The following is a 27,832-nucleotide window of genomic DNA, read 5'->3' on the forward strand; positions in this document are numbered from 1 at the left end:
GGGGGGGGGCCTCTGCAAATATTCCAGATTGATTAATCAAGACTTTCCCAGCATCTCAATCCACACCTAGGAAGGGGGAAGGGGAAAGGGAGAAGGGGGGCAAGTCTCTCCCATGCTACAGAAGAATAGACCGAGACCAGGGTGGTAATGTGGCCTCCCCCAAGTTAGCAATAAAGTGAGGAACCAAGCCGTGGCCTCCCACTGCACTCCAGGAAAATATCCCTGGAGATCCTGTGCCTCAGTTTACCCCTCTGTAAGAAGAGAGAATAATAGAATGGACCCCATGGGGTTGTTGAAAGTATTAAATGAGTGACTTAAAACCACTGTGCATGCTCATGGTAAACACTCTGGAGTATGGGGTTCAGGATAAGCCCAACTCTACCACCCTCCCTTCCTCTGTCCCCAGAGGTAACACTCCCCTGGAATCGGAGTTGATCATTCTCAGGCATGTTTGTATGCTTTTCTTATATATGCAGATGTCCATACATAATTTACAGGGTTTGGGGCTTATTTTAAAACCTTATATAAATGGTACCATCTTTGGTTTTTTTCCTCAACTTTGTGTTTGTGAGAGAACCCACACTGACATGTGTGGCTCCAGCTTGTCCATTTTCATTGCTACATAGTATTCCACTGCATGGTTATACCACATTCTGTTTATGCCTTCTCCCCATGATGGGCACTTAGGGCATTTCCAATTTTTCACTAATATAAACACTACCCCTGGGAACATTCCTGTGCTTGTCTTCTGTGGACGTGTTTCTCCAGGGTGTATACCCAGGAGGGTATTGTTGGGTCATAGAGTGTGCATCTCCTCAGCTTTACCAGATAACCACCTAGTTGCTGTGTCATTCCTCACCCTGACAGGCAGCAGGCACTTTTCCTGCATTCTCTCAATGCCCCCAGCCATACTGGGAGGAAGGAATTTTTATGCCCATTTTACAGATGAAGCATGTATTAGTTATCTATTGCTGCATAACAAATCATCCCAAAACATAGTGGCTTAAAACAACAAATATTTATTATCTCACAGTTTCTGTAAGTCAGGAATCTGGGTGAGCCTTAGTTGGGTGCCTCTGGCTCAAGGTGTCTCACGAGGATACAATCAAGACGTCCACCAGAGCATCAGTCATCTCACGGCTGGACTTGGGGAGGGTCTACTTTCATGCTTGCTTGTGTGGCTATTGGCAGGTCTCAGGCCCTTGTGGAGTGTTGGTTAGAGACATCAGTTCCTTTCCATTCAGGCTTCTCAACAGGACAGCTAATAATATGGCAGCTGGCCTCTGTCATAGTGAATAAGCAAGCGATGGAGAGAGGGTGCCCAAGATGGAAGCCACAGTCTTTTTGTAACCTAATCTCAGAAGTGATATCCCATCACTTCTGCCATATTCTGTTCACTAGAATTGGGTCAATTAGTCCAGACCACAATCAAGGGGAGGAGATTACACAAGGAGGGTAAATACCAGAAGGCAGGGACCATTTGTGGCCATCTTAGGGGTTGCCTATCACAGGGCAGCTGAGGCTCAGAGAGGTGAAGTGGCTTGCCCAGTGTCATGCAGTGGTTAGAGACAAAGCCAGGACTGGAACTCAAGACTGCTTGGCTCTAGGGCTGGACGTCTTCCAAGCTGCCTTGCTGCCTTTGGCTCAAGTTAATAACAGGTTCCGAGTTAATAAACAAGTCTCCTGCACAACAGAACTCAAGACAAGTGCTTAATAAATGGATTTGTTAATAGTGCTGTCTGTTTACACACATTAGCTCAAGTTCCCCCGACATGATCTGTGGGGACAGCCGAGCCCAAACTCTTGGGAGAAGTCGCTCTGCCAAGCCTGGAGTCCAGATTCCCAAGGAGCCAGGGAGTGTCCCTTTATACAAACTACTTTTAACATTTGCTGTTTTGTTTTTGCTCTCAATTTAATCATTTGGATATTGTGTGTGTGTGTGTGTGTGTGTGCACGTGTGTGCATGTTTAATGGCGTGCACGCTTCCCTGTATTCTTAAGGAGAGCTAACTTCAAGGTCAGGAACATCAGTTATTCCCCTGGAGGGACTTCAGGGTGGGCAGGGCAAATGAGCCCCATCACTGACTGGCCCCAGGCAAATTTCCTGCTTCTCAGCCATTATGGATGCAGCAACCAGGCACCAAGCTCAGCACACAGAGTAGGGGCCACCCCCAGGACCTCATCTCTCTGCGGGCTTCTGCCTTGGGTCCTCCAGGAGCCTTTTGGCCTCCCCCAGTTCTCAGTACAATTCCAAGTAGTGGAGGCTGCTACCTACATTGTTTCTAGATAAGTGAACATCACGGATGCTGGAACATTTCCAGTGGAGGCGTGGGTGATCGAGGCCCCCAAGATGAGGGGAGGTGAGAGCTGGGGATTCAAGAGTATCCCTGCCCACCCCACCCCACCCCGCCGTGCCCTGGTTCCCTTCTCCAGAGGAGCCCATTGGTCCTTCCTGATGAATGGATTTCAGTTGAGTTTAATTTGCACACAGCAGACTCTGGAATCTGGGCTTCGGGCTCTCTGAGGAAACTGGAGGAGACACAAGAACAGTCCCTGCCTTCAGGGTGTTCCTGGTTCTTAGAGAATGAAGAACTTGGTCCAGGCTTCTCCTGATGGGAATGCTGAAAGGCAGCTTAGGGTAGACCCCTGTCTTTACGGAGGAGGGGCTGCAGGGTCAGAGGGCAGAGAGCAACCATAACAGTAAGTATAATAACCATAAAAATACCTACATTTATCAAGCACCTACTGTGTGCCAGGCCCAGCATCAAGTACTAGATATACATTTTGGTCCTTCGTATCCACAGTTTCCACATCCACAGATTCAGAGGGCCGACTTTAAGGGACTTGAGCATCTGTGGATTTTGGTATCTGTGGGGGGTCCTGGAGGGATGACTGTACATTGTCATGAGATCCTCATACCAGCCCCATGAAATGCGTTTTACTGATATTCCCATCTTACAGAGGAGGAAACTGAGGCTTAGAGAGGTGCCCAAGGATGCAAAGGCCAGCTCAAGAGCAGGAGACTGAGGTGCTTCGAGCAGGCTTCTGGAGGGAGGGGGCCACATAGTGCCCTGCGTTGGAAGGGGAGTGGGTGAAAGGATTCGAGGAAGTGGGTCTAGGGTCTTAAAGCTGTTAATGATAAATAAGACATGGCTGAAGTGGGGGCTGCCAGGGAAGAGGATGCCCCAAGGAAGTGAGGGTGGGCTCTTCACACCCCTGCCCTTAGAGTCTTGGCCTCAGCCTGTACCCACAGTGGGTGTCCCTCCATGTCAACCAGCACATCTCCACATCCAGCTGGGCCAGCCACTGTGCAAATAGTGACCCCCGGTGCCCCTCCCTGTGCCAGCTGCCCCATGAAGGACGTGGCAGACCAAGAGCTAGGGTGCACCTGGACAAATGACCTTTAGTAAGTCCTTTCCCTTTTAGGTACCTCAGCCAGACCCTCTGTAACATGCCTAGGTGGGACCCTGGAGTCCCTGAGTCCCTTCTGGCTCTTAGGGAAGGACTTCAGAGGGAGCAGGAAGGCCTTAAGCCTGGCCACAGCTCCAGGCCTACCTCCTAGAGGGGACTTTCCTGCCGGCTCCCTCAGGTGTCCCCCCATCCCTTGCCCCCTCCATAGCTGCACCAGCACGGGGCTCTGACCTATGGATTTTCTGCCACTTCCTGATCCGCTTCACTCCAGCCTGAGTCTTTAGGACTTTATTATACCGGCAGCCTCAGCATCCCCAACATGGAGGGCTGTGAGAGCTATGCAGGGCTTCTTCAGTGGCTCCCGGAGGCTATAGGACCTCCAGCTTCTGGGCTTCAGCCTTCTAGGGACTCAGGGTCTTTCAAAGAGCCCCCTCTTGCGGCTTCATCCTATTCTCCCCATAGAACCCTGAACTTAGAGACCCCCCAGGCCAACTCCTTATTGTGTAACTGGGGAAACTTTCACCCGGGGGGTGGCAGTGACTCCCCCCAAGATGACACAGCAAATGAATGAGTGCTCAGACTCAAATGTGTGGCATAAAGTGGGACATGGGTTCCACCTGCCCCACAGAGACCTCCAGCTGGATGCCAGCTCCAACCCACTTCCCCAACCCTGCTCCATGCCCAGTGCCACTTGCCCAGCCCCCACCTGCCTCCCTGGCTCCAGGTCTCCATTTTTCTTGCTAATTAGAGGTCTCAGTAATGACTCCACTGTCCCAGCCATTTTAGAGCTGTCATTAATTTCAAGTGCCTTCAGAAATAATCATCACTGTAAAACCCTGAGAGCTGCTGGGATGCAAGCGGGCAGGACCAGCACAAAGCAGGCATGCATGCAGGCCTGTGTGTGCCACCCATTCCTTCCTGTGCCACAGGGGACTAGGCCCTGCCTCCTCAGTCTCCCACAGTGGGGGAGAGCAGGGCTTGTGCTCTGATACCAGACACACACAGAGCTTCTAAGCCCAGCTCTACCTCTTTCACAGAGTAAACTTGAGCAAGTCACCAGCCCTCCCAGAGCCTCAGTTTTTTCATCTGTACAATGGGGACAGCAATCTCAATCTTGAATTGGGATGAAGTATGTAAAGTGTAGCTTAGACCCTGGCTTACAGTAGGAGCCAAATAAATGTTGGAGGGTCCTGCCCCTCCTCCACAGTCCCCTGAAAAACCCATTCCCAGCTTCTCTGCTTTGTTGTGAGCACTCAGGCTGTAGCAGACTGACTCCTTGCAGCCACCAATTCCTGCTTCACTGGGACTTGCTGAGTTTTCACCCTGAAGCCAGGAACATGCTGTCTCAGGCCTGCTCTTGGGAGCTCCTAGTCTGAGGACAGAGAGGGAGGAGACTGGGCCCTTGCCTCTAAGGGCATTTCAGCCTGAGGAGGAGAGACAGGAATAGATGCAAATGGTCTTAGTTTGGTCTTGAAGCACAGGTGGGAACCAGGGAGAGGACAGGCCGAGCAGGTGGACCAGTAAGGATAAAGGCCTGGAGGTGTGGGTGAACATTCTTGAGCTGAAGCTCCAGGGTTATGATCTCCAGGTTGTGCCAGTGAAATCTTGGACTGGGCCATTCTGATGTTCCATATTCTTCATGGCCCTGGGATCCCTGAGAGGGCTGTGTTGGGGACCGCCCCACCAGACAGGAGTGGAAAGATACCCGTCCCCAGTGACACCCTCCCCCCTTCATGGGGTCTCTGGTGACAAGGCCAGGGACCTGCACTCTCACCAGGCCCAGGCTGGACCCTCAAAAAGACCTTTTCTCCAAATTCTTCCCTCCCCGAAGCCTTCCCTTCCCCATTGTTCCCATTGGTGAAATAAGACAGGGAATGCTGGGAGGGGTCATTTCTTTTAGAGAAACGGAAGGGGAAATGGCTTGGATACTGTTCACATGGAGAACTAAGACTCTGGGGCAAGTCCTCCCAGACACACAGCTCTTTGGTCATCCCTGCTGCCTCCAAGGTGCAGAGGGACAATTGTGGGCCCCAGAAGACCTCACCTCAGGACGCCAACGTCCTCAGCCAGCATCTGGGGGTTGGGGGTGGGAGCAGTGGGCTCTCCCCCATTTCTCCGTCGAGATCACTGAGGCAGGGAGCAGGTGAGTCGGGGGCGGAGATACGCCGTGGCCGTGCAGTGTCTGCGTCAGCCGCCGCACCAGGAATAGCCCCCGCCCCCGCCGCCGCCCCGCAGCGGGTCTGCTCGCCCGCCGGGTGCCTGGCGGAGCCTTTACGCAGGAGCGAGAGAGCGTCTATTCCTGTCTGGCTGGTGGGAGGAGGCGGCGCGGGAGGGAGGGAGCTCACGGGTAACTCACAAACAGCCGGGGTGGGGGAGCTGGGCAGCCTGGGACGGGGGTCCAGGCGGTACAGGGTTGAGGGGCCGGGGAACCGCCTGCGCTGGGCTATTGAAGCGAAGGGGACTCCTGTGTCGCCTTCTCTCTTCCCCTCCCAGCTTTTATAAGTCCCTCTGCCAAGCCTGCCCCCTGCTGGAATTGGCCCTGGAAGGCGATTCAAATTCCCTTTCCAGGCTTTACTAGCTGTTTAACCGCAGGGAAATCACAGAACCTCTCTGAGCCTGGGGTGCCTTCTCTCTGTCACAGGGGGAGCAACAGTGCCTTCTCCCAGGGTCGCGGGAGGGTGAATGTAGAGTGCACAGCACAGCATCCTCCCTTACTAGGGGGGCTCCAGCTAGGCCTAGGATGAGGACGGACATAGGAGACAGGAGATGGTTCTCCAGGCGTGACTGTCCAGAGCTGTGGGGTGGCTGTGAGACTGAGAAGTACGCAAACTCTGTCGAGCTAGAACAGAAGGTCTGTGCAACTCTTTGGGCTGTGTGTGAGGCTGAACAGTGGATAAGTAAGATGGTGCTGGGGCGGGGGTGAGGGGGGAACTGGCGGCCCCACCATGCTAGCCAGGTAACTGCAGTGAATGTCAGACAGGCTCCATGGGGGTCAGGGCACTGGGAGCAGGATTCCCCATTTCTTCCCCAGAGACTGAAGGGCTTTGGGCCAGTCTCCTCCCCCACGTCTGTGCCCCCCAGCCTCAGTTTCCTTTTCTGCCTGCCGGGACCCCTACCCCTAATGTGCTCATGTGATGCACTCCCACAGTGGAGAAGGGGCGGGCATGCTGGGTGGTGTCAGCATTGATGGTTATTCTAATCAAACTAGCTTAGTGTTAAAGGGCATCTGGCTTCAAGGAGATGGAAGCGGGTGTACAGTGGAAGGAGGTGAGGTCCCAAGGGTCGTAGCCCACTCTGCAGGCTTTGCCAAGAGACCTCCACCAGCCGAATCTCTGTATCTGCAGGTCAAGGAGGATATGGATCTGAGGAGAGGTCCCATTCCTTGGGCCTATCTGAGTATGTGCCTCAACTCAGGATCCCCTGGACCCTTGGGGAGCCGAGTCCGGAGGCTCTGCGTTGCCCTCTGCTGGTCTCTGGGTGCGGTGCCCGCGGCCAGAGCTGGCCAGAGCGGCCTGCTGCCCTCTGCTGGACAGGAAGCCAGGCTGGGCGGGGACCCAGGCTGCAAAAGAGGGCGCAAGACCACGCTTGGGGTAGAGCCGCGGGGCTGGCGCGCCTTCTTCGGCGTCCCCCGGAGCTTCCCTCTCTACCTGCCAAGCTCCAAGGCCGCCAGGATGTGGGCCCTCCAGGGATTCGCAGACAATTCCGAGAAGAGGGGACAAGGCGCTTGACCGCGGCTCCAGGCCTCACCCTTCCCACGCCGTCCTCCAAACAACCCTGGTCGGTGGGGAGCCTTGCCGGTTCACGTGCGTGTGTCGGTCCACATGGCAGTGTGCAATGACCCCAGTTAACACGTGTGAACACACGCGCTCACATGTGCACGCAAGTGGCCACACGCGAGGGTGGGCACACAGCCCCAGGGAGGACCGCAGACCGGACTCCCCGCGGCCGCGCTGGCCTGGGACTCGGAGGAGCGCGGTCGTGTGCGGGGCTGGAGCTCGGAGGCTCCGGCCCCCGCGCAAGGCTGGCACGCCCCTAGCCCGCTCCCCTTTGTCAGTTTCGCTGCCCCATCAGTGTAGGGCGGTGGTTGGGGCGCTCCTCCCTCTCCGCCCCCTTCGCTGAAAGGAGCCGAGTCCTCCACCTTACTTCCCCCCCCTCCACCCTCGGTTTTGCGGCCGCGCCTTCTCCTCCCCCGCCCGGCTCCCGCCGCTAGCTCGCTCGCTCTCTCGCTCCCTCCCTCCTCCCTCCCTGGCTCGCTCCTCGCGCTCCCTCCCCGCGCCGCGGCAGAGCGCGGAGCCCGGGCGGGAGTCGGCGCGGGAGCCGGAGCGGGCGGCCGGCCGGCGACAGCACAGGCGGCGGCGGCGGGTCCCGGTCCCGGCCCCGGCCCCGGCCCCGGAGCGCGCGGAGTCCCCACCCGCGCCGCTCCGGCTCCTCTCCCGACGCGGGGCTCCGAGCAGCATGAGCGGCCGCTGCCCGCCGGCCTCAGCCCTGGCCCCGGCCCCGCTGCGGAGCGCGCCCGGCCTCGACCCCGGCCCCAGTGGCAGAGGCGGCGGCGGCGGCGGCTCCAGGCTGGCCCGGGGCACAGAACGAGGCTCGTAGAGCCCGCGTCGCCAGTCCTGAGCGCACACCCGCCCCTCCGCCCGCTGGGGCCCCGGTCTCCCGTCTCCCGCCCCCCGCACTCCCCGGCCCTTGCCCCGGCCCCGGCTCCGGCTTGGCTCCTGCCCGCGTGGGGCAGACAGACGGACGGCTAGCCCCGCGAGGGCGCGCGGACTGCCGGGCGGAGGTGTCGGACAAGGAGGAGGAGACGAAGGAGGGGGCTGGGCAGGGGCTGGGCAGGGGCTGGGGCCCTGGCGGGGGAGACATGCGATTGGTGACCGAGCGGAGCGGACGGACAGCGCGCCCGAAATGCAGGTGAGCCCGGCGGCCGCGGCCCAGCCCCGAGTGGGCAGCCCCACGGCGAGCGCCCCTGGGGGCCGCCGTCGGCCCGGGCTGTGCCCATCTTGGGGCTGTGGGGCACCCCAGCGTCACCCAAACCCGCTTTGGGGGTCACAGATCTGATCGCCCCCCCCCCCCCAGCGAAGCCTCAGAAATGAAGATTTCTTCTTTCCCGCCCCTCCCACCCAACAAATTCCAGGTTGTCTAGCTGGGACCCCCTGAGCTGGGGAGGGGTCACAGTCCTGCTCGTCCTCTGCCCCACCCCCCATTCTGAGCACTGATCACCCTGAAGGGTAAGCCCCCTGCTCAGCACTGGGTGGTTGCCTCTCTCCATAGACCCCAGACACCCCCAGGCAGCCCTAGCCTGCACCAGGCACCCCCAAGCCGGTGGATGCAGGCACGGGGCTGGGCACCTCCTGACGCCCCTAACAAGGGGCAGCCCCTTTCCAGCTCCTGCCCAGTGAGGGGGAGGAAAGGGGAAATAGGGGCTAGGAGAGTGGAGGAGAGGGAGTTGGGGTGGAGGAGGACCCAGGAACCATTGGGGGCCCTCCCCTTCGTCTTCAGCCCAGGCTTCTCACTTCCCCCTGCCCCACTTTTCATTCCGAAGCAGAGCTGGTGGGAGGTAGGAACCGGCTGAGAAGAAGAGGTCTCCTTCTCGGCCCCCCACCTCTGCAAGGTGGGCTGTGGGCTTCCTGCTCCCCCAGGCACCTCCAGGTGGATCCCACTTTGAGGAGGGGTGGGGCCAGGCCCAGTGGGCAGTCCCCTCCTGTCTCTTGCCCTGGGTCCCAGCCCAGCTCCATCCAGCCCTGGTTGTGCCGGCATCGGCATCTCCTCTTTGTTCTCAGAGGTCCTGGGGTCGGGCTGGGGGAGTTGGGGCATCTGGGAGGATGGCAACAGCTCTGCCCTGGTGGGGTGGGAGTGCAGGAAGCCCTGAGGTGGGGGCAGCACCATCTGGGCAAGCCTCTTTCCTGCCAGCCCAGCCCTCCCTCCGTCCTCCTCTGCTCGGCTTGGGCAGCTGGAGGGTGCGCAGTCCAACCTGGCCCGCGGCTCCGGCTCTGGCTCAGCCCTGCTGGTCGTTAGTTATGCCAATGGCTCCAGCACCAGTGCCTCCCATGCCCAGGGAGCAATGAGCCGGGGCATTGAGACGGCAGAGAGCCTGGGGCTTCCGCACATCCAGCAAGGAGTGCTGTGAGGGAAGGGAGGGTCAGCTGCTCCCAGACCCTTTGTCCTTGTGTGGGCCAGGAGGGGCTCAGAGTCCTCACACCTCTGGGAAGATGCCAGCGCCTGGTCTGCTGGGACAGCTTGCCTGCCCTTCCTGCTTTCTCCCCATGGCCTGAGGCAGGAGACAGGGGATTAGGTGACAGAAGGGAGAGGCCAAGAACTCCTCGGAACCCAGATAGGGGCTCCCGGGGCTCCCGGCAGCACCCAGCTGCCCCTCCTGGAGGGAGGCTTAGCAAAGGCGAGGGCGGGCCCCCTGTGGTATTCTTGTCTCTGCCCCTTTTCCCACTCCCTGCCAGTTTATGTGTGAGATGGGCCTTCGGTAGGGCTTGGTCAAGGCTGCAGTGCTCCCCAGTGCCTGGAGTTAGAGTGGGTACCGAATCCAAGGGGCCAGGTTTGGGGGGATGGGTGGGTGCTCAAGGCTAAGGTATCATGGCTTGTGGGCTGAGGGCATTGTAGAGACCACTCTACCCCTTGCAGTAGTCTTCTTCCTAGGGATCAGTTCCCCTATCCCCTGCCCTGGAGCACCCATTTTTCCTATACTAGATATTATTTTCTAAAACCCAGAATTCCAGGGGGATATCAAAAAGAAAAGAAAAAAAAGTCTTGTGAGGGTTGGTCAGCATAAAGCCAGACAGGATCCCTGGTACCAGCGATGGCTCATCTGGTACTGCTCTCCACGTGCCACCAAAGCAAATGGTGAGAGGATCATGACTGGGTCCGGAGGGTGGGAGAAATGCATTCCTACTGAGAGATGAAGCAGTGCAGTGGTTTGCACAGGGTCCCATGGAGGCATGAGGCAGTGTGTCAGGTGGAGGGATGAGGAAGTGGGTCCTGTAGGACTAGGGAAGGGCCAGGGAGGGGAGGCTGTAGGTGGCGGTGGTTTCAGAGTGAGAGCCTTGGATTTGCTGGCTGGGGGTCTCTTGGTCCAGCTGTGAGAAGACCTACCCAGAAGGTCTTCTCTTCTCCTGGCCCCTCCTCTAGGAAGCCTCCCTGACTGCTCCACGTCACTCACCCTCCTCCTCCACGCAGCTACGGTGCCAGGTTTGCACCTAATATTGTACCAGCCAATTCATTCATGCATTTATTCTACACATGCTGGCTGAGCTGCCTGCTCTGCTCTGGGCTAGGCCCTCCCATGGCCCCCATGGATTGCCTTGAACACCCGGGGCAATCCTGGACCCATCCCCTGGGCTCCCTTGCCTGGCCTTGGGGATAGGAAAGATGCTGGGAGGCACCAGGGAGCATCTGATTCTGGTAGCAAAAACTACCTGGAAGGAACACAGTGTCTTCAGCCTGCAATGGATGGACAGAGGTAGGTGGTGTCAAGGATGCCCCAGGCAGGGGTTGGGGAGAGCAAAGGCAGGGTATTCAGTAGCACACACTGGTACTCAGAGAAGGATGGGATTTGCTTCTGGGGGCTGCGGCAGTCAGGGGTCCTCCAGGAAGAGAGAGACACTGGGTATCTCTTGAGGCAGTAAAAGATTTGGCAGAGACACAGAAAGCAGGATTCCAGAATCAGGGACGGTTTTTTTGTAGAAAGACAGTGGGAAGGCAAGTTCACTTCCAAATGCATTTGAGGGATGCTGACCTTCATTTATGTGTTGAATGAATGAATGAATGAATATCCTTGGGCTCTGTGGACCCAGTAGAGCTGTTCTGACAACAGTTCCCTCCTCCTGTGTTCAGTTCCTTTAGTGTCATTTTATAGTGAGGTTGTTGAGTGTGGTACCTGGAGCCAGATGCCTGGGTTCAAATCTCAGCTCCACTCTGCCTAGCTCTGTGACTGTGGGCAAGTAACTTAGTCTTTTGGACCTCAGTCTCCTTATCCGTAAAGTGAGGATAACAGAGGGCCATTATGAAGACTAAGTGTGTTCATGTATGCAAGGCAGTTAGAACAGTGCCTGGTGCACAGTAAACTCTCCAGAACTGCTAGCTACTCATAGTTTGTATCAGTGATGTGCTGTCAATCTTAGCCTTGTAGGTGGTACAGAGATTTGATTTTCTAGCTGAGAAAACTGAGAGCCGGAGAGGTAGAACAACTTGCCCAAAGACCCCAGCTTACAAGCGTGGGGCTCAGTCTAGAATGCCTTCTTCCTGAGCTCTGGTCTGCGACTCTTGCTCACCAGTCCAGGCATGGTCTGTTAATTAATTAATGTAGTTAGTATTACTACTACTACGACTACTAATATAATGAACACCATGACCCTACTCCCTAACCTGAACACTAGCACTTTAATAGCGATATGCATCTTCCCATGTGTTTCTTCTCACCCCATCCTTTGGCAGCCACTACCCTAAATTATCTATTTAGTATTCCCTTGCCTTTTAAAAATCACATTTTAATGTGGAGAAATTGTTCAGTTTTAGTTAGTTTTGAACTTTGTAAAAGGAACATGAAACCGTGCAGTCCTCTGGAATTTGCCTTTTTTCTTCAACACCGTATGCCTAAGTTTCATCTATATTGTTACAAATAATGATAAATGTAGTTCATTCATTTTCACTGATGCATAATGTTCTGTTGTTTGAACATAAACAGTGTATTTATTCCTCTATTAATGGGCATGTGAGTTGTTTCCCTTTTTACTCTTACAAACAGTGCTGCGGTGAACTTTCTTGTCCCTTCCCCTAAGACAACAGGCAGAGCGTCTCCGGGGCACACAGCTAGGAGCGGAATTGCCGTAGGTCATATTCATATTCAGCTTTACTAGGAAATGTGCCACAGTGTTTTCCAAATTGGTTGGACCGTTTATGCTTCCCCCAGCAGGAGATGAGTATCCCCATTATTCCCCACCCGCACCTACACTCGGTATGCTCAGACATCTTGACTTTTAATGATTGAATGAGTGTAAAATGATCTTATGTTACGGCCTTGATTTGCGTATCCGAAATTCACAGTTTCTGGTGTATGGAAAGGGGGTTGAAATAGGCAGCAGCAGCCAGTGTGTAATGGGTGCTCACTAAGCAATCATTCCCTTTGCACCTCGGTTTCCCCAGGTGTTGAGGTGCTGTCTGTATCAACCCTGGGCAAGCGGGTCAGGGATAGGCAAGAGCAGTCAGGGAGTTCTCCCCAATGAAGTGGGAAGAAGGAGGAGCAAGGAGAGCTTAAGTCCCTTCACACTTAGAGCCAAAGGAATCCTAGTGGCTCTGTGTTCACCCACAGGATGGGCAGGGGTGGTCCTAGCTTGGGAGGTAGAAGGAGACTTTGCTTCATTATCTTAATAATGCACAGCCCCCGATAAACCCCTGGCACCTGGTGTGGGGCTTGGCCTTAGTGAGTGCTAAGAGTTTGGTGACCTGAGGAGTGAACAATGATGAACATATGTATGTTCGCTCCTCCTTCTTTCCCACCTCGGGGAGTCCTCCCTGATTTCCCTTGCCCCCTGAGCAAGTGAGGGATGGCTGAGCAAGGTGGCTCCTGGACATTTGCAAGGCCCTCAAGCCCCTGCCTACCCTCAGGGGCTGAGAAACCTGGTGCTGGCAAGCTAATCTGGAGCGGCTCCCTCTGCCAGCCTGGAGCACCAACAATTGATTCTACACCGCTTTCCCTGCCCGGGCCTGGGCGCCTGGAGCTGGTTAGAGATGAGCGACGGGGCTGGCGGAATAATTATGCCTATTTCATGTGACACCCAAATTGATTGCCGCCAGGGTGACATTACCAGGGCATTGTTCCTTGTATCCAACCTCTTATTACGTGTTATTAGGGTGTGTGGTGTGTGTGTGTTTTTCTATTTTTTCCCATTTCAGGGAATTAATCTCTCTCTGCCACCTCCTCTGCTTCCCTCTGCAGAGAACCGGCTCGTGGCTCCAGGAGGGGGTGGGGGCCCGGCCAGCATGCTTCCTCTGTCTGGCCCAGCACAGGGTTGCAGATGCAGTTGGGGGGCTGGCCATGTCAACTCCCTTTACTGGGGTGCAAGATGGGGGTATCTCAGAGCTAAGAGGGGCCGCTGAGGTGTGGACCCAGCAGAGGAGTCTTCCTGCAGTGTCCCTGATCCACGGTCTCTGCTTGCATACCTCTCATGACAGCCTGCTCACTCATTATCTACCAAGGTACATCTTCTATCCTGAGCCGTCTGATCTTCCATTTGATTCCTCGTACTGAACTGAATAGGCCTCCTCTATGACTCCGCACGCACATGGGTCTTTGGTTCTACCCTGTGGGCGTGCACTGGACCCTTTATATCCTCTGCCTTGGGACACACCTTAGAGATTTGCAGAGATGCCAGGGCCGTCCCAAGTTTGGGCTTCTCGTGAATGCACGGTCAGGTGATGGCATCAGTTGTGCCTGAGTAGAACATACCACCTGTATGTGTCTGACCAGAGGGGTTCATCACCTCTTGATACTGAGCATAGTATACATACCAGGTTGGAAAAAAATGGGCTTTGGCAAGAGGTTGGCCAAGATTCAGTTGAGCAGAGTGGGCTTTGAACAGTCGGTGCCAAGAGAAGGGCAAGTGTTTTTATTTATAGTTTGCCTGTCCATGGTATAAATAACTCACTGGACCTTGGTTTGTGATGTACGGGGGGGGGGGGTTGTTTTTAAGTCTTCTCCCTTTTCTGAGGCAGAAATAATGCAAACCTTCACCTGTCCGTGACCTGGCTGCAGCATGAATGGAGAGGCTATGTTATTCTTGCATGATGTTGGGGAGAGAAGGTGGCTGCCGTCAGGAGGCCGGGCTTCTTCCTAGGCCCTAACCCTGAGATGCTGTGGGACCTTGGACAAGTTGCTGATGCTCTTGGGCCTCCGTTTCCTTATCTGAGTGATGGTCTCTAGGGTTATCATGCCTCTGGAGTTAGACAAGCTCAGTGACCTTTGGCAGGTGAATTAATGGCTTGGAGCCTCAGTTTCCTTATCAGTAAAATGGGGCTGATGGTACTTCCCTCACAGGGTATGTGGTGAGGGTTGGTGGGGTCATTCTGCAAAGCATTTAGTTTATGTGCTCCATATAAATGTCTCTTCCCTTCCTTCTCCTTGAATTCTCTGCCCCCAGCCCTATGAAAGCAGTATAAAATCTGCCATTCCCTTTTCTAAATGAGGAGTTTAGGGCCCCGAGGCATAAAGCCACTTGCCCACGATCATGCAGCTCAGCAGCCCTTGAACTTGAATCAGAGAGAGGCAGTATATAAGAGCGGTCAGGACAACCTGTGGTCTAACTGCCTCAGGACTAATTCCAGCTCTGCTACTTACGGCTGTGTGATTTGGGCCAAGTTGCATCACCTCTCTTTGCCCCAGTTATCTAATCTTTAAAATGAGGATAATAGTACCAACCTAATAGGGTTGTCCTGAAGATTAAACAAGTTCATGTTTGCGTTCGTGTCATGCTAGCTTTGTGACCTTGAGCAAGTTTCAGAACCTCTTTGTGACCTTGGGCAAATTACAGAACCTCCTTGTGCTTCTGTCTTTTCCATCTGCACAATGGGAAAAATAACAGGACCTACCTCAACAGATGGTGGTGGGGTTACATTAATTTTTATACGTAAAGTACTTAGAATAACGCCGGCACACCAAAAAAGTCCTCTGTTAGGGTTTTTCCAATCATCATTATCATCATGACAGGCCTCTGGCCTTCAAATCCCACATGAGATCCACCCCTCCCCTCAGCTCCCCCATCTCCACCCTGGATTTCTGAGGCTGTGACCTCCCCCCTCTCCCAAGCCCAAGGCTTGTGACCCTCCCAGGTGGGGATTGGCTGGTTTTCAGGCCTCCAAAGTCTGAAATGGGCCAACCTAAGCTGTTCCCAAGGTAGAGGAGCCTGAGGGCTGGAGCAACTGGGAGAGGGCCCTGGTTGCCCCAGAAAGAGGGGGGCTGAGGGGAGATGAAGCAGGCATTCTGCTAGGCACCTCCCAAGGGGCCGCTGGCCTGGGCGGTGGTTGGGGCCAGAGTCCTTCGGGGGCATCTTCCCGTCCCCGAGGGCCTGGGTTGGCATCTCAGACCTGGAGAGAGATGGGAAGGGAGGTATGGGGGTGCAGGACCATCACTTTCCTTGAGACCCGTCAGGTCACCACATGGGTGCTTGTGTACCCCTCCGCAATTCAGGGACAGCACCAGTCCAACTAGGAGTGCTGTCTGCTCAGGCAGGCCCACAGCAGACAACAAGGAAGCTTCTCAGAACGAGTGGCTCCCTCCTGCCTCCCCCAGGCCAGCTCCTAGCTTCCCCACTGGCCTCTCACCTCAGAACAACCGTGTGGAAGGGCAGGCAGGGTCCAGAGTGGTCCAGGACTCACCCAAGTTCACACAGCAGGGAAGGGTGCCCTGGCCAGAGCCCAGTGCCCTTTGCCCACTCAGAAATAGCCTTCTCTAGGCCTTGCCCCACCCTTGCTCCTCCACAACGAGCCAGCAGCCACTAGAGAGCAAAGCCTATACATAGAAGCCTTTAAACACTAAGATGCTTTGCCAATTAAATTTCATAATTTATCCCACAAATGGCGTGGGCCTGTGAACTGGGTGGAAGGCTGTCAGCTCCTAAGATCAGCTGCGCTCAGTGGGGTAGGCAGTGGGGTGGGCAGGGGCATCCCTCCCTTAGGTGCAGGGGGCACGGGTGCTTGCCCAGGGCCACACAGGGGCAGCTGCCCTAGCAAACAGGCAGGCAGCCACACTGCGCCCAGTCAGCACCCTCCAGCCCGGCCATGGCTGAGAGGCCAGGTGAGCACCTTTGGGAGAGGACTGAGTTTCCAAGTGCACCTAAGAGATGGGGCTGATGGCAGTGGCCGTGGGTGAGGGTGGGTGCAGGGAGTGGAAGTGGCAGGAGGAGGGACAGCAGGCACACACATCCACATAGGCCACACATGGCTGCCTGCTCACAAACGTCACACACAGACACCCCGGGGGCCCAGCAACTCTTTGCTAGAACCAAGAGCAAGAGGAAAATAAAGAATTATACACGACAAAGGACATGCCCTCAATTTTCTTTCAGGTTGATTTTTCTCTCCCCGTTGGGGGCGGATGAAGGAGGAGGAGAAGGGAGAAGGAGAGGGCAGGCAAAGACAGGCAGACCAGCCCAGGAGGAGACAGACAGACGGAAGCGGCCCAGCTGCCTGCCTGCGGGCCACAGTCGGTCTGGATTTCTCCTGCCAGAGCTCAACCTGGTGCTAACCCCTCCTCCCAGGGTTTCCTTTGCCCCCATACCCCCTCTCCGTGTGCCAGGGGGCAGCCCCTGCCCTTCCCCAGGCTCTCAGCATAGCCCTGCTGGATTAGACTGGCCAGGGAAGACCAAGTTGCCCCCATTAGCAGCTCACACCTTAAGCCATTATCAGCCATTCACACCTCAGCAGGGATTAGCCCGGGAAAGCCAGAATGGAGGATCTTTAAAAGGAGTCCAGGGACCCGGGTCAGGATTTGGGGTAGGAGAGAAGCAATTAGGAGCCCCTGGATGCTCTCAAATGTTCCCGGACACGAGCCACCTCCACCCTGCACACCTTTGCCTGCACCGTTCTCTTGGCTGAAATGCCGCCTCTCCCGCCCCTGACTTTGGCTGGTGGAAATGTGTCTGTAGTTCAGCCTGAGCCCACATGACACCTCCTCCTCCTCCTTGAAGCCTCTGTAAAGAGCTTAGACTAGGAGTCAAGAGCTGTGCTGGGGAGCTGTCCCAGCAGCTGTGTGTCGGGGGCCCTTGAAGCTGGGCCTGGCGGTGCTGAGCTATAGCAGCCCCAGCCCTGTACTGGGGGCTCTCAATCTGGGGGCCACAGAAGGGGAGGCAGCAGAGGCTCTAACAGAGGGAGGAAGGGAGAGAGGTAAACACACCAGCAGTGCTTGGCAGAGGGCCACCCAAGATCCAGAGGGACCCCCAGGAGGTGATCCCTTCTTCCTGGGGACTTGCAAAGAGCGGCTTGGGGTAGAAGACCCTTGAGCTGGATTCTGAAGGCTGAGCGGGAGATCTCCAGGCATGGGGCAGATGGTCGACCATCGCTGTGGGAGAAAGGCCCCGGGATGGAGCGACCATCGGGGCTTTCTAGACAGGCCTCACTCCACCCCCCCATTACCCTACTTTCAGCCACGTGGCCACAGCTGCCTCTGAACAGGTACTCTTATCACGAACGTGCTTTATCATTTCATGGAGTGGATCCAGCTGCTCTGTGCCCTGGAGCTGAGGGCAGAGAAGGGACTTCAGACAGGCAGGAGCTTGGGGACAGGGCAAGTCCTGAAGAATCTAGACCTTACCTTGCCTCCAGTCTTTGGTGACACAGCGTAAGTCCCTTCACCTTTCCGAGTAATCGACCCACCTCAAGGGGTGGCGGTGGGAACAGGATGTGCTAACAGGCCCAGGGCTTTTGACAATCAGTAGGAAAGGGTAGTAGAGTTGGGCGGGGCCCAAGGCAGACTCTCTGAAGCCCTCAGTCCCCCATCCCAAGTCTGCCCTCCCCCCTCCCTCCTTCCTGCTGCAGGCCCAGTCTTAGGAATGTAGAGTGTCAGGACAAGATGAGATCGTGCCTAACAGCCTCATTTCCCAGTGAAGCAGCAGCCCGTCACAGTAGCCGCAGGTCACACAGCCAGGCTGAGAACCCAGGGGGCCCCGGGCCCCGGGCATGGCAGTGGGCACCTCCATGCCAGGGATCTCATGCCTGTGTGTACTGGGGATCCCTGCGGTCCCTGAGGAACACTGAGTGGGAACACCATGAAATATTGATACTGTAAACCCAAAATAACTGAACCTTCCATCCTGTACTGCAGCCGACCCCAAATTAGGTGAGATTCTAGCATTGACAGTGGCAGCAGGCAAAGGAGAATGGTGTGGTGGGAAAACACTGAAAACATTCAGTGTGTTCAACATGCCATTTTCTGACAGTTGGGGAAAAGCTTTTGTCATTTAGGGGGCAAGTTACCTACATGCAGCTACCTAAGGACTAGTGCCTTCCCTTAGCCCTGGAGGCCTTACCCTAGCGCTGCCGTGACACGCCTGCCCCTCCTTTGGCTCTGAACTGGCCTGTGTGTCTGAAAGAAGTCGTGCTCCACTTGTGGTAGCTCTTGGGGCAGGCAGCCTAACCAGGAGGAACGGAGCTCTGCTGTTTCCTAGCTTTGTAGCCTAGGCCTAAAGGCAAAGGAATTTCCTTTTGGAAGCCTCAGCTTTTCTCATCTGTAAAATGGGTAGGAAATATCTCTGAATGCTGGGTGAGGGTTTCTAAGACAGTGCGTATAAAGCCTAAAACCTGGCCTGTAGCAGGTGGTCTGAAGATGCTAGTCCCAGCCCTTCCCTAAGTGTAGGCGTCTGACCAGCTCGTATGGGCCAGGCTGGCTGCGTGGTAGAGGCACGCCCCTGCCCCCAGGGGCCTTCAGATGCTGCCTTAGGAGATAGAATGACCCCTGACCTCCCTTAGGGTTCTCCAAGTCCACCCATGGATGATCCCATGCCCCTTCTGTCTCCACCAGCTATGCTCTTCAACCCTGAGCCCCGCGGGACAGCCCCAGTGTGAGGCCCCAACTGGGGATGCCAACCTCAGATCCTTCCAGTCCCAGTAAAACTGCAGTTTGGGGCCTGAGCCCTTACTCGTCTTCATTCCTCAAGCAGGTTTGAGGATGTTGACTTTCTATCTGGGGAAGACCCAGTTTCTGTGTGTGTTCCCTCAGGGACCCTGGAATCAGCCCCTCCCTGCACAGCGTGGGGAAAGGGCAGAGAGGGCAGGCGTCCCTGAGGGGCACACAGTGGAGTGGCTGGTATGGGGAGCAAGTGAGCCAGGCTGTATCTGCACCACCACGTGAGTGAGGGTGTGATGGTGGCAGGTGGCCCTCTGCAGTGCAGGTCTGATGGCTCGGTTGCTCCCACTGCTCTGGGGTTGGGAGGACGCAGGCTGCTGTCAGCTCTGTATGCTGTGGCCCGGGCACGGCTCTCCTCTGCCTGCCCACCAGCCAGCCTTCGATGTTCATTTCCTTTGTATTTATTGGTCCGATTTTGAAAGTCTTGCCCTTGTGGGAAGCCCTTCAGGGGGCAAGGATCCAAAATAAAGCACTGATTAAAATGCGGAAAACACTTCTCCTTGGCCACTGCAGGAATAACCAGCAGGATTAATGGTGCCAGGAGGGCGGGAGCAGCACGTTGCTCACTCAGCAGCTTTGGTGACCCCGTCAGACACGACCCTACCAGTATCCCTAGATGACAGGGACCCCGTGGGGGTGTTCGACCTGGAGACCAGGCCCAGTGTGCTGAACCAGCTTGGGAAGCCCCTCTAGGGGCCTCAGTTTCCCCATCTTTCAGGACAGTCACATGTAAAAGGCAATTCGGAGGATGTGCCCTTCTGGAGCTATCCTGCTCCCGTGGAGTATGGCCCATTGCTCTGGGGGTCTAACTGCCGGGCCTGCCACACAGGGCAATGCCGACTAGCTTTTCTATCAACACATTTTGAATCCACCAGGTCTCTCTTTGCTCAGTGGGCCTGCTCCAGGGTCAGCTCCATCAGAGTGACTTCAGCCCCTGCAATAACTCTCTCACGCACACACACTTCCCGTCAGAGAACATTCAGTTGAGTCTTTTCCGTGCCACACCTTGGTCTGAGGCTGCAGATACATCACCTGCCCTCAGGCACCTCACTGTCTAGCAGGTGAGAGAAATGTACCTGTGGGAGTTTGACCCAGGATTAAACATACGACACAGGAGAGGCGCCAAGTGCTGAGGCTTTGGAGCACATTTCCCTCTTTGCTCAGGTCACTAGGAAGCTCTCACCTTTAATCATTATATAGGATTTTGTGACCTTCTTTCTTGACTGGCTTGCCTTCTTCAGCTTTATCTTCTTATCATCTTGTAACGTAATTTTTCTGGTCATTGGCTCAAATCATTTTTAGAATGAGATGTGCTATACATCAGTTACATAATGTCATTACTAATAAATCTAAGGTACTTCAGAGTTGTGGGCAAGAGATAATTTCTGACTGAGGAGATCAGGGGTGGCCTCATGGAGGAGATGGCCTTTGGGATGGATGGTCACAAAGGCTGCTGGGGCAGTGAGTCTGGGAGAGATCTCCAAAAGGTTTAGATGGTTTAGAGCCAGGAATGTGCTGGACAAGGCTGGGATACCTGGGTGTTTTCCCTGGGGGGAATGGTGGGAGAGGAGGTAGATGGGTAGGTTGAGACAAGGGGGTGGAATCTTCGTATGCCAGATTCTTGTCTGTATGAGGGTCTTACCGACATCTCAAGGTAGCCTGTGCACTCGCTATCCCCTCTCTCATTCCTTAGCACCCTCTCCATCAGCCTACCCCACGCCCCAGCGCAGGGGTGAGCTGGGTGCTAAAAGTCCTATTTACCTCTCCCGGTCCCCAAGCTCACACCCGTGCCAGCCCCAGCTGCCGTCCCAATTACTTATTGATTGCCTGTCAGGATGTTTGCTTTTCTGGTGGGTCACTGGAGCATGTGTGACTTGTGGAAGATGGCCTGATGAGGGTGGGGTGGGGGAGGCCAAACCACAGAAAACTCTGGAGAGAGGATGAGAGGGGCTGAGGGGAAGGGGGGGTGGTGGTGGACAGAGCCCTTGGGAATAACAAAACCTTGCAGATTCTATAACATGTCAGTGACACCAGGAGCCCTCTCTAGTTAATCAGTCACTCAGTCGATCAACAACCGGGGAGTGCCCGTCAGTCCTGGGAGACCGCTGGAGCATTGTCATTGAAGTCCGACAGACCAGAGCCTTGGACCCAAATCCACCTCCTCAACTGGCTGGGTGTCCTTGGGCAGCCACAAGCTCTCCGAGCCCCAGTTGCCATAAGGGTTGAAGTGCAGGTGATAAGAACTATAGCTTTGGAAGTGGAGGCTGTGTGCAGGTGTGGGGAGGAGCCTGAAGGGGTGGAAGAAGGGCCTGAGCTGGGGCAGAGAGATGGGACCTTCCCAGCTTGGGCATCCCCTTCCTACAGTGAGGTCCCCTCAGGGCCATGAGTGTGGGCTATGTGGACGGCAGCAGAGCCCCAAGGGTGCCAGGCTGGGTGGGATGGATCTTCACCCCCACTAGCAGTAGAAGGGCTTCAGCTCGGCCCCCAGAGACCATCTGGTCCAGCCTCTGGAGTTTGAAGGAGTCCAGACTAGTCCTCCCAGCCCCCTAAGGACCCTGCTGGGCCGGTTTCCCATAGGGTGGAACAGAGATAGAGGAGAGAAGAGCAGTCCAGCAGAAGTGGGAGCAAGTGGCCTCTGAATGCGGGCTAGGAGACAGTAATCGGGGGGCGAGCTCCCGCACACCCCTTGCTCACACCACCTGCAGCCTGTACTCAGGCTGGACCCCTATCCTGGCACCGTCTCCCTTGTCATCACCACCCAAATCCTGCATGTTCCTCAGGGCCCAGCTGTAACAAGCCTCATGTCCCCATTGCCCCAGTGTGGACCGGCACCTCCAGGGCTGCCTGCGCCGTCCTGGGCTTTGGGGGTCTGACTGCTCCCCCATCGGACCAGCAGCTGCACAGAACCCTGGTACTAGGAGGAGGGTGATTGGAAGCCGGAGAGACAGACGGATGAAGCCTGGGGGGAGTCTTTGAAGGGGAGTACACTTCCAACTGGGGATCAGAAAAAGCTTCTCAGAGCAATGGCCTTGAAGATGGGGTTTCAACACACCTGGGGAAGGGACATTCCAGGAGGAAAGAATAGCAGGGGCCTGGGCTCAGGAGCCTGGGTGGGTCACCATGGGGACCCAGACGAAGGGTAGAGTTGGAAAGATTCCCCAGGGAGGCACTACGGCTGGGTCCTGGCTTTCTGGAAGGGGGTACCCTCCACTGATCCAGAAACCCCACTGGGGAGCAGTGACACAAACACTGGCGGGAACCACTGGGTATGCTGGTTGCCCAAGATTCTTGGGCTTCGAGCTCAGCACAGTGTTGATGGAGAGGGAGCCGTGGTGTCTGTGCCTGGGGATGCTCAGGCTGAAGTTCTGAGAGGGTGGGCCCCAGCAGCCTCAGAAGCCCTTGCCTGGCATGCTGGGGCCCAGACGTGCTCTCTGCTGGCTATTCCTAGAGGCCTCAGCCTTTGAGCCCCTTTGATTCCCTCTGTGAGCCCTGAAGGCAACTCAACAGGTCTCGCTTTATCCCTGATGAACACCAGGGGAAGCTGAGGCTCAGGGTGCCAGGTGGGGTGTGAGGTGCATGCCTGGAGCTGCATTGTCTGTAAAATGTAAAATGGAAAGGAGGTGGATGCAGCCTAGGGTGCCAACACCAGGCTCATCTGAAGTGACCCTGCCCCTTCCATGATCCCCCTGGATCCCAGGGATGCCGGAGGGTCCTTCAGGAGGGCTCTGGGTGGGGTAAGGGGCAAGGAGGAAGCAGCATGGGGTGGCAGGAGGCCCTCTGGCCTGGGCATCTGGACCTCACTGTGGGGTCCCAGGCAGGTGTCATATGCCACTCTGGACCCCTGCCTCTCTCTGTGTGTCAGGGACATCCTGACAGGGCAGGAGGGCAGAGGGCACAGCGGGCTCTGGGCGGGGGTCCAGCAGACACTGCCCTCTAACCGCCCCCTCTGTCCTGTGCTTGCTTCTGGCCACAGGTGAGCGAGAGGATGCTGGCGGGGGGCGTGAGGAGCATGCCCAGCCCCCTCCTGGCCTGCTGGCAGCCCATCCTCCTGCTGGTGCTGGGCTCGGTGCTGTCAGGCTCAGCCACAGGCTGCCCGCCCCGCTGCGAGTGCTCCGCCCAGGACCGCGCTGTGCTCTGCCACCGCAAGCGCTTTGTGGCGGTGCCTGAGGGCATCCCCACTGAGACCCGCCTGCTGGACCTGGGCAAGAACCGCATCAAAACGCTCAACCAGGACGAGTTTGCCAGCTTCCCGCACCTGGAGGAGCTGGAGCTCAATGAGAACATCGTGAGCGCCGTGGAGCCTGGTGCCTTCAACAACCTCTTCAACCTCCGGACGCTGGGGCTCCGCAGCAACCGCCTGAAGCTCATCCCCCTGGGCGTCTTCACCGGCCTCAGTAACCTGACCAAGCTGGACATCAGCGAGAACAAGATCGTCATCCTGCTGGACTACATGTTCCAGGACCTGTACAACCTCAAGTCACTGGAAGTCGGCGACAACGACCTCGTCTACATCTCCCACCGAGCCTTCAGCGGCCTCAACAGCCTGGAGCAGCTGACGCTGGAGAAATGCAACCTGACCTCCATCCCCACCGAGGCGCTGTCCCACCTGCACGGTCTCATCGTCCTGCGGCTCCGGCACCTCAACATCAATGCCATCCGGGACTATTCCTTCAAGAGGTTGTACCGGCTCAAGGTCTTGGAGATCTCTCACTGGCCCTACTTGGACACCATGACTCCCAACTGTCTCTACGGCCTCAACCTGACGTCCCTGTCTATCACGCACTGCAACCTGACTGCTGTGCCCTACCTGGCGGTGCGCCACCTGGTCTATCTCCGCTTCCTCAACCTCTCCTACAACCCCATCAACACCATTGAGGGCTCCATGTTGCATGAGCTGCTAAGGCTGCAGGAGATCCAGCTGGTGGGTGGGCAGCTGGCCGTGGTGGAGCCCTACGCCTTCCGCGGCCTCAACTACCTGCGCGTGCTCAATGTCTCCGGCAACCAGCTGACCACACTGGAGGAGTCGGCCTTCCACTCGGTGGGCAACCTGGAGACGCTCATCCTGGACTCCAACCCACTGGCCTGCGACTGCCGGCTCCTGTGGGTGTTCCGGCGCCGCTGGCGGCTCAACTTCAACCGGCAGCAGCCCACGTGTGCCACGCCCGAGTTCGTCCAGGGCAAGGAGTTCAAGGACTTCCCTGATGTGCTCCTGCCCAACTACTTCACCTGCCGCCGTGCCCGCATCCGGGACCGCAAGGCCCAGCAGGTGTTTGTGGATGAGGGCCACACAGTGCAGTTTGTGTGCCGGGCAGATGGCGACCCGCCGCCCGCCATCCTCTGGCTCTCGCCCCGCAAGCACCTGGTCTCGGCCAAGAGCAACGGGCGGCTCACGGTCTTCCCCGATGGCACGCTGGAGGTGCGCTACGCCCAGGTACAGGACAACGGCACTTACCTGTGCATCGCGGCCAACGCGGGCGGCAACGATTCCATGCCTGCCCACCTGCACGTGCGCAGCTACTCGCCCGACTGGCCCCATCAGCCCAACAAGACCTTCGCCTTCATCTCCAACCAGCCGGGCGAGGGAGAGGCCAACAGCACCCGCGCCACCGTGCCTTTCCCCTTCGACATCAAGACCCTCATCATCGCCACCACCATGGGCTTTATCTCTTTCTTGGGCGTCGTCCTCTTCTGTCTGGTGCTGCTGTTTCTCTGGAGCCGGGGCAAGGGCAACACCAAGCACAACATCGAGATTGAGTATGTGCCCCGCAAGTCGGACGCAGGCATCAGCTCCGCCGACGCACCTCGCAAGTTCAATATGAAGATGATATGAGGCCGGGGCGGGGGGCGGGGACCCTGGGGCGTGCCGGGCAGGGGAAGGGACCTGGCCGCCATCCGCTCGCTCTCCAGTCCTTCCCACCTCCTCCCAGCCCTTCCACACACACTCTTTTTCTCCCTCCCACGCCGTCCCCTGCTGCCCCCGCTGGCCCTCACCGCCTGCCCCCTTTCTACCAGGACCTCAGAAGTCCAGGTCTGGGGACCCCACCTGCACAGGGGCACACGTTGACAGACTGGAGTCGGAAGCTGACACGGCACAGTCAATAATTCAATAAAAAGGTTACGAACTTCCTCTGTAACTTGGGTTTCAGTAATTATGGATTTTTATGAAAACTTGAAATAATAAAAAGAGAAAAAAAAAAAACTATTTCCTATAGCTAGTCGGAATGCAAACTTTTGACGTCCTGATTGCTCCAGGGCCCTCTTCCAACTCAGTTTCTTGTTTTTCTCTTCCTCCTCTTCCTCCTTTCTCTTCTCTTCCCCTGTGGGGAGGGATCACTCAGGAAAACAGGGAAGGAGGTTCCAGCCCCACTTGCCTGCCCACCCGGCCAGGGCAGTCGCCAGGAGCAGGTTTGGTGGTGGGTCTGGGCCCAGCTCTGGGCTGGCCGTTTGCAGAGAGCGGGTGGAGGGGACAGGGCTGCCCAATGGGGATGAGGGCCTGTCTGCTGAGCTGCCAGGCAGCACTACTGCCAGGGGGCGGGGCCTGGCTCGGGTGTGGCTGAGACTCTGGACAGGGGCTGGGGTCCTCCTGGAGGACAGCACGGTCAGTGAAGAGAGCCAGGGGCCGAGGCCTAACTCTGGTCCCAGCTTTGCTGCTGACTTGCTGTGTGGCCTCGAACAGGTCAATGACCCTCTCTGGGCCTCAGTCTCCACCTCTGTATAAACGGAAACGCTACTCCCCGCCCTGCCTACCTCACAGGGCTGTTGTGAGGAATTGATGAGATGATGTTTGTGAAACACTTTGTAACCTGTAAAGTGCTGTGCACATGTGTGGGTGACTGTTCTCATTATGGTCATTATTATCTCACTGTGGGTGGTGGGGCTCCTAAGGGATCTCCATGGTGTCAGGGTTGGGGGCATGCCAGGGGAAGGCCGCCTCCAGGGACTTCCAGAGGCTTCTCCCAGGACAGCTGCCTGGCGGTGACCACAAGCATTTCCTGGATGGCCAGGGCTCTAGACCCCCCGAGGAGTCCCAAGGCTCATGAGCATCATCGCTTCCACCACCTCTGGTGTGGGGTCCCCCCAGGCAGAAGCCCCTTGCAGCTTTGACCTGGACCTGCCCGGGGATTGGGAACACCAGATCTCTCCAAGCCTTCTAGCCATAAGCATTTATCAAGTGCCTACTGTATGCCACTTCCCATGTAGAGTCCCCAGTCTTTGGGGCTAGGAAGGCAGTTCTGGGGCTGCCCTTAGGACTGCCCAGACCCAGGTCACAAACCCAGTCATGCCCCATCTTCCACCAGGCTTTACTCTGAGCCTCCCCTGGGCTTTGAAGGGCTCTGGGTTTGGGATTGGGAGCCACCTGCAGGTGAGCTGACCAGGAGAGTCAGAAGTGGCCCTGTTCATTCTCACCAAACCTAGATGCTCCAAACTCAACCCTGGAAAGGGATGCTCTGAGTGATGATAGAAGTGTGAAGAGCCAGACAGGTCAGCTTGTAACTTTTCCGGAATCCATGGGCTCTAGAATCTGGGGCCGTAGCTCAGCCAGCAGACCATGTGCTCACCCTCCATCTCTGTAAGACAGGTGGGGGCACCAGGTTCAGGAAAGCTTGGCTTCACCCCTGCAAGTTTCCTCTTTCTACTCAGGAACTCCTTGGATTCAGCCCCACAGTGGGCCCAGGGTGACCCTGCTGCCCATTAACCCTCAGGCTAGGGGAGAATCCAGCAATGCAGGAACCCATGGGTACAAACTTAGCTGAACTTGGGAGTTGGGGGATGCAATAGGGAAGTCAGCCCTCAGCAGCAAGAAACTTCAAGAATGAAGCTCCTCCAATCAGGGCTCCTCCTGGGGCTCACCCCCCCCACCCATGCTGGCATGAACTGGGTAGCTGCATGCCTAGCAACTTCTAAACCAAGCCTCTGGTGGGATGGCAGGGTGAGCAGAGTCTGGCATGGAGTTGGCACTCATTCATTCATTCACTCATTCACTCATTCCGTTTACAGATGTACCCAGGAGCCTGCTCTGCTCCAGGCAGTCTGTGTACACTTGCCCTCATCTCCCAACCACCACCCCAGACTGTCCCTGGTTCTGGGGAAGCCTCAAGCCCTCTGAACTGTGGTTTTATCCTGGGAAGAAACAGGATCCTAGAATTTTGATGTGGAAAAGGTTGCTGGTCCCGGGGTCGGGGGGCAGCCTAGACTAGTGATGATAAGACCCTGAGGTCTGAGGTCAGGTCTGAGTTTGAGGTCCTGTTCTAGCACTTTCTAGCTGTTTGGGACTGTTTCTTAACCCCTCTGAGCCTCGGTCTTCTCATCTGTAACATGAAGATGATCTTAAGACTTTTGGCCATTAGGAGGTAAAATGAGGGAGCATAGGTGTATTTGTTGGTTGATGTAGTGCCTGGCACTCAGTAAACCCTCTACCAGTGGTGGTGGTGATGATTACCGTTGGGTCCAACTGAGATGCAGAGCCAGTAGCAGAGAGGGTGGTAGCTTAGCCAAGGTCACGCAGCTTCTAAGTGACGGGACCAGGGCCTGGAAATTCCAGAGCCGCAGACTTCTAAGCCTGGCTCAGGGCTTCTCAGGGCCAGGCCTGGGGACCCCCATCTGGCAGGAGACAACTTTGGGGACCTCAAGAGCAGGGAGAGGAGTCCTTGGACATGGGGGTGGTTTGTATGCAACAAGAGGCCAGTGGCATCGCATGAGGCTTCAAGAACTCGACAGGCCTGCCCATCTCCAGAGAGAGACCAGAGCACAGGCTCTCCATCGCCACAGCCCTGGATGCCCTGGTGGGCACCAACCTCACGCA

At 56.4% G+C, this 27,832-nt stretch overlaps 1 protein-coding gene across 2 annotated transcripts in view; it reads left to right on the forward strand.

Moving 5' to 3' along the window:
- Window positions 1-25,858, forward strand: part of LINGO1 (leucine rich repeat and Ig domain containing 1) — a 178,736-nt gene extending 152,878 nt beyond the window's left edge. The window contains exons 1-2 of one of the 2 annotated variants that reach the window (XM_029236257.1): window positions 8,105-8,318; window positions 23,003-25,858. In XM_029236257.1, the coding sequence (XP_029092090.1) occupies window positions 8,313-8,318; window positions 23,003-24,859 (1,863 nt within the window). In that variant the 5' untranslated portion in view covers window positions 8,105-8,312 and the 3' untranslated portion in view covers window positions 24,860-25,858. Of the gene's footprint in view, window positions 1-8,104; window positions 8,319-23,002 lie in introns of those variants that run through there. The other variant, XM_029236258.1, reaches the window with a different exon arrangement.
- Window positions 25,859-27,832: the final 1,974 nt, after the last annotated feature.

The sequence above is a fragment of the Monodon monoceros genome, unplaced genomic scaffold (assembly GCF_005190385.1).
Source record: "Monodon monoceros isolate NGI ecotype Baffin Bay Population unplaced genomic scaffold, NGI_Narwhal_1 Super_Scaffold_21, whole genome shotgun sequence".
Taxonomy (NCBI): domain Eukaryota; kingdom Metazoa; phylum Chordata; class Mammalia; order Artiodactyla; family Monodontidae; genus Monodon; species Monodon monoceros.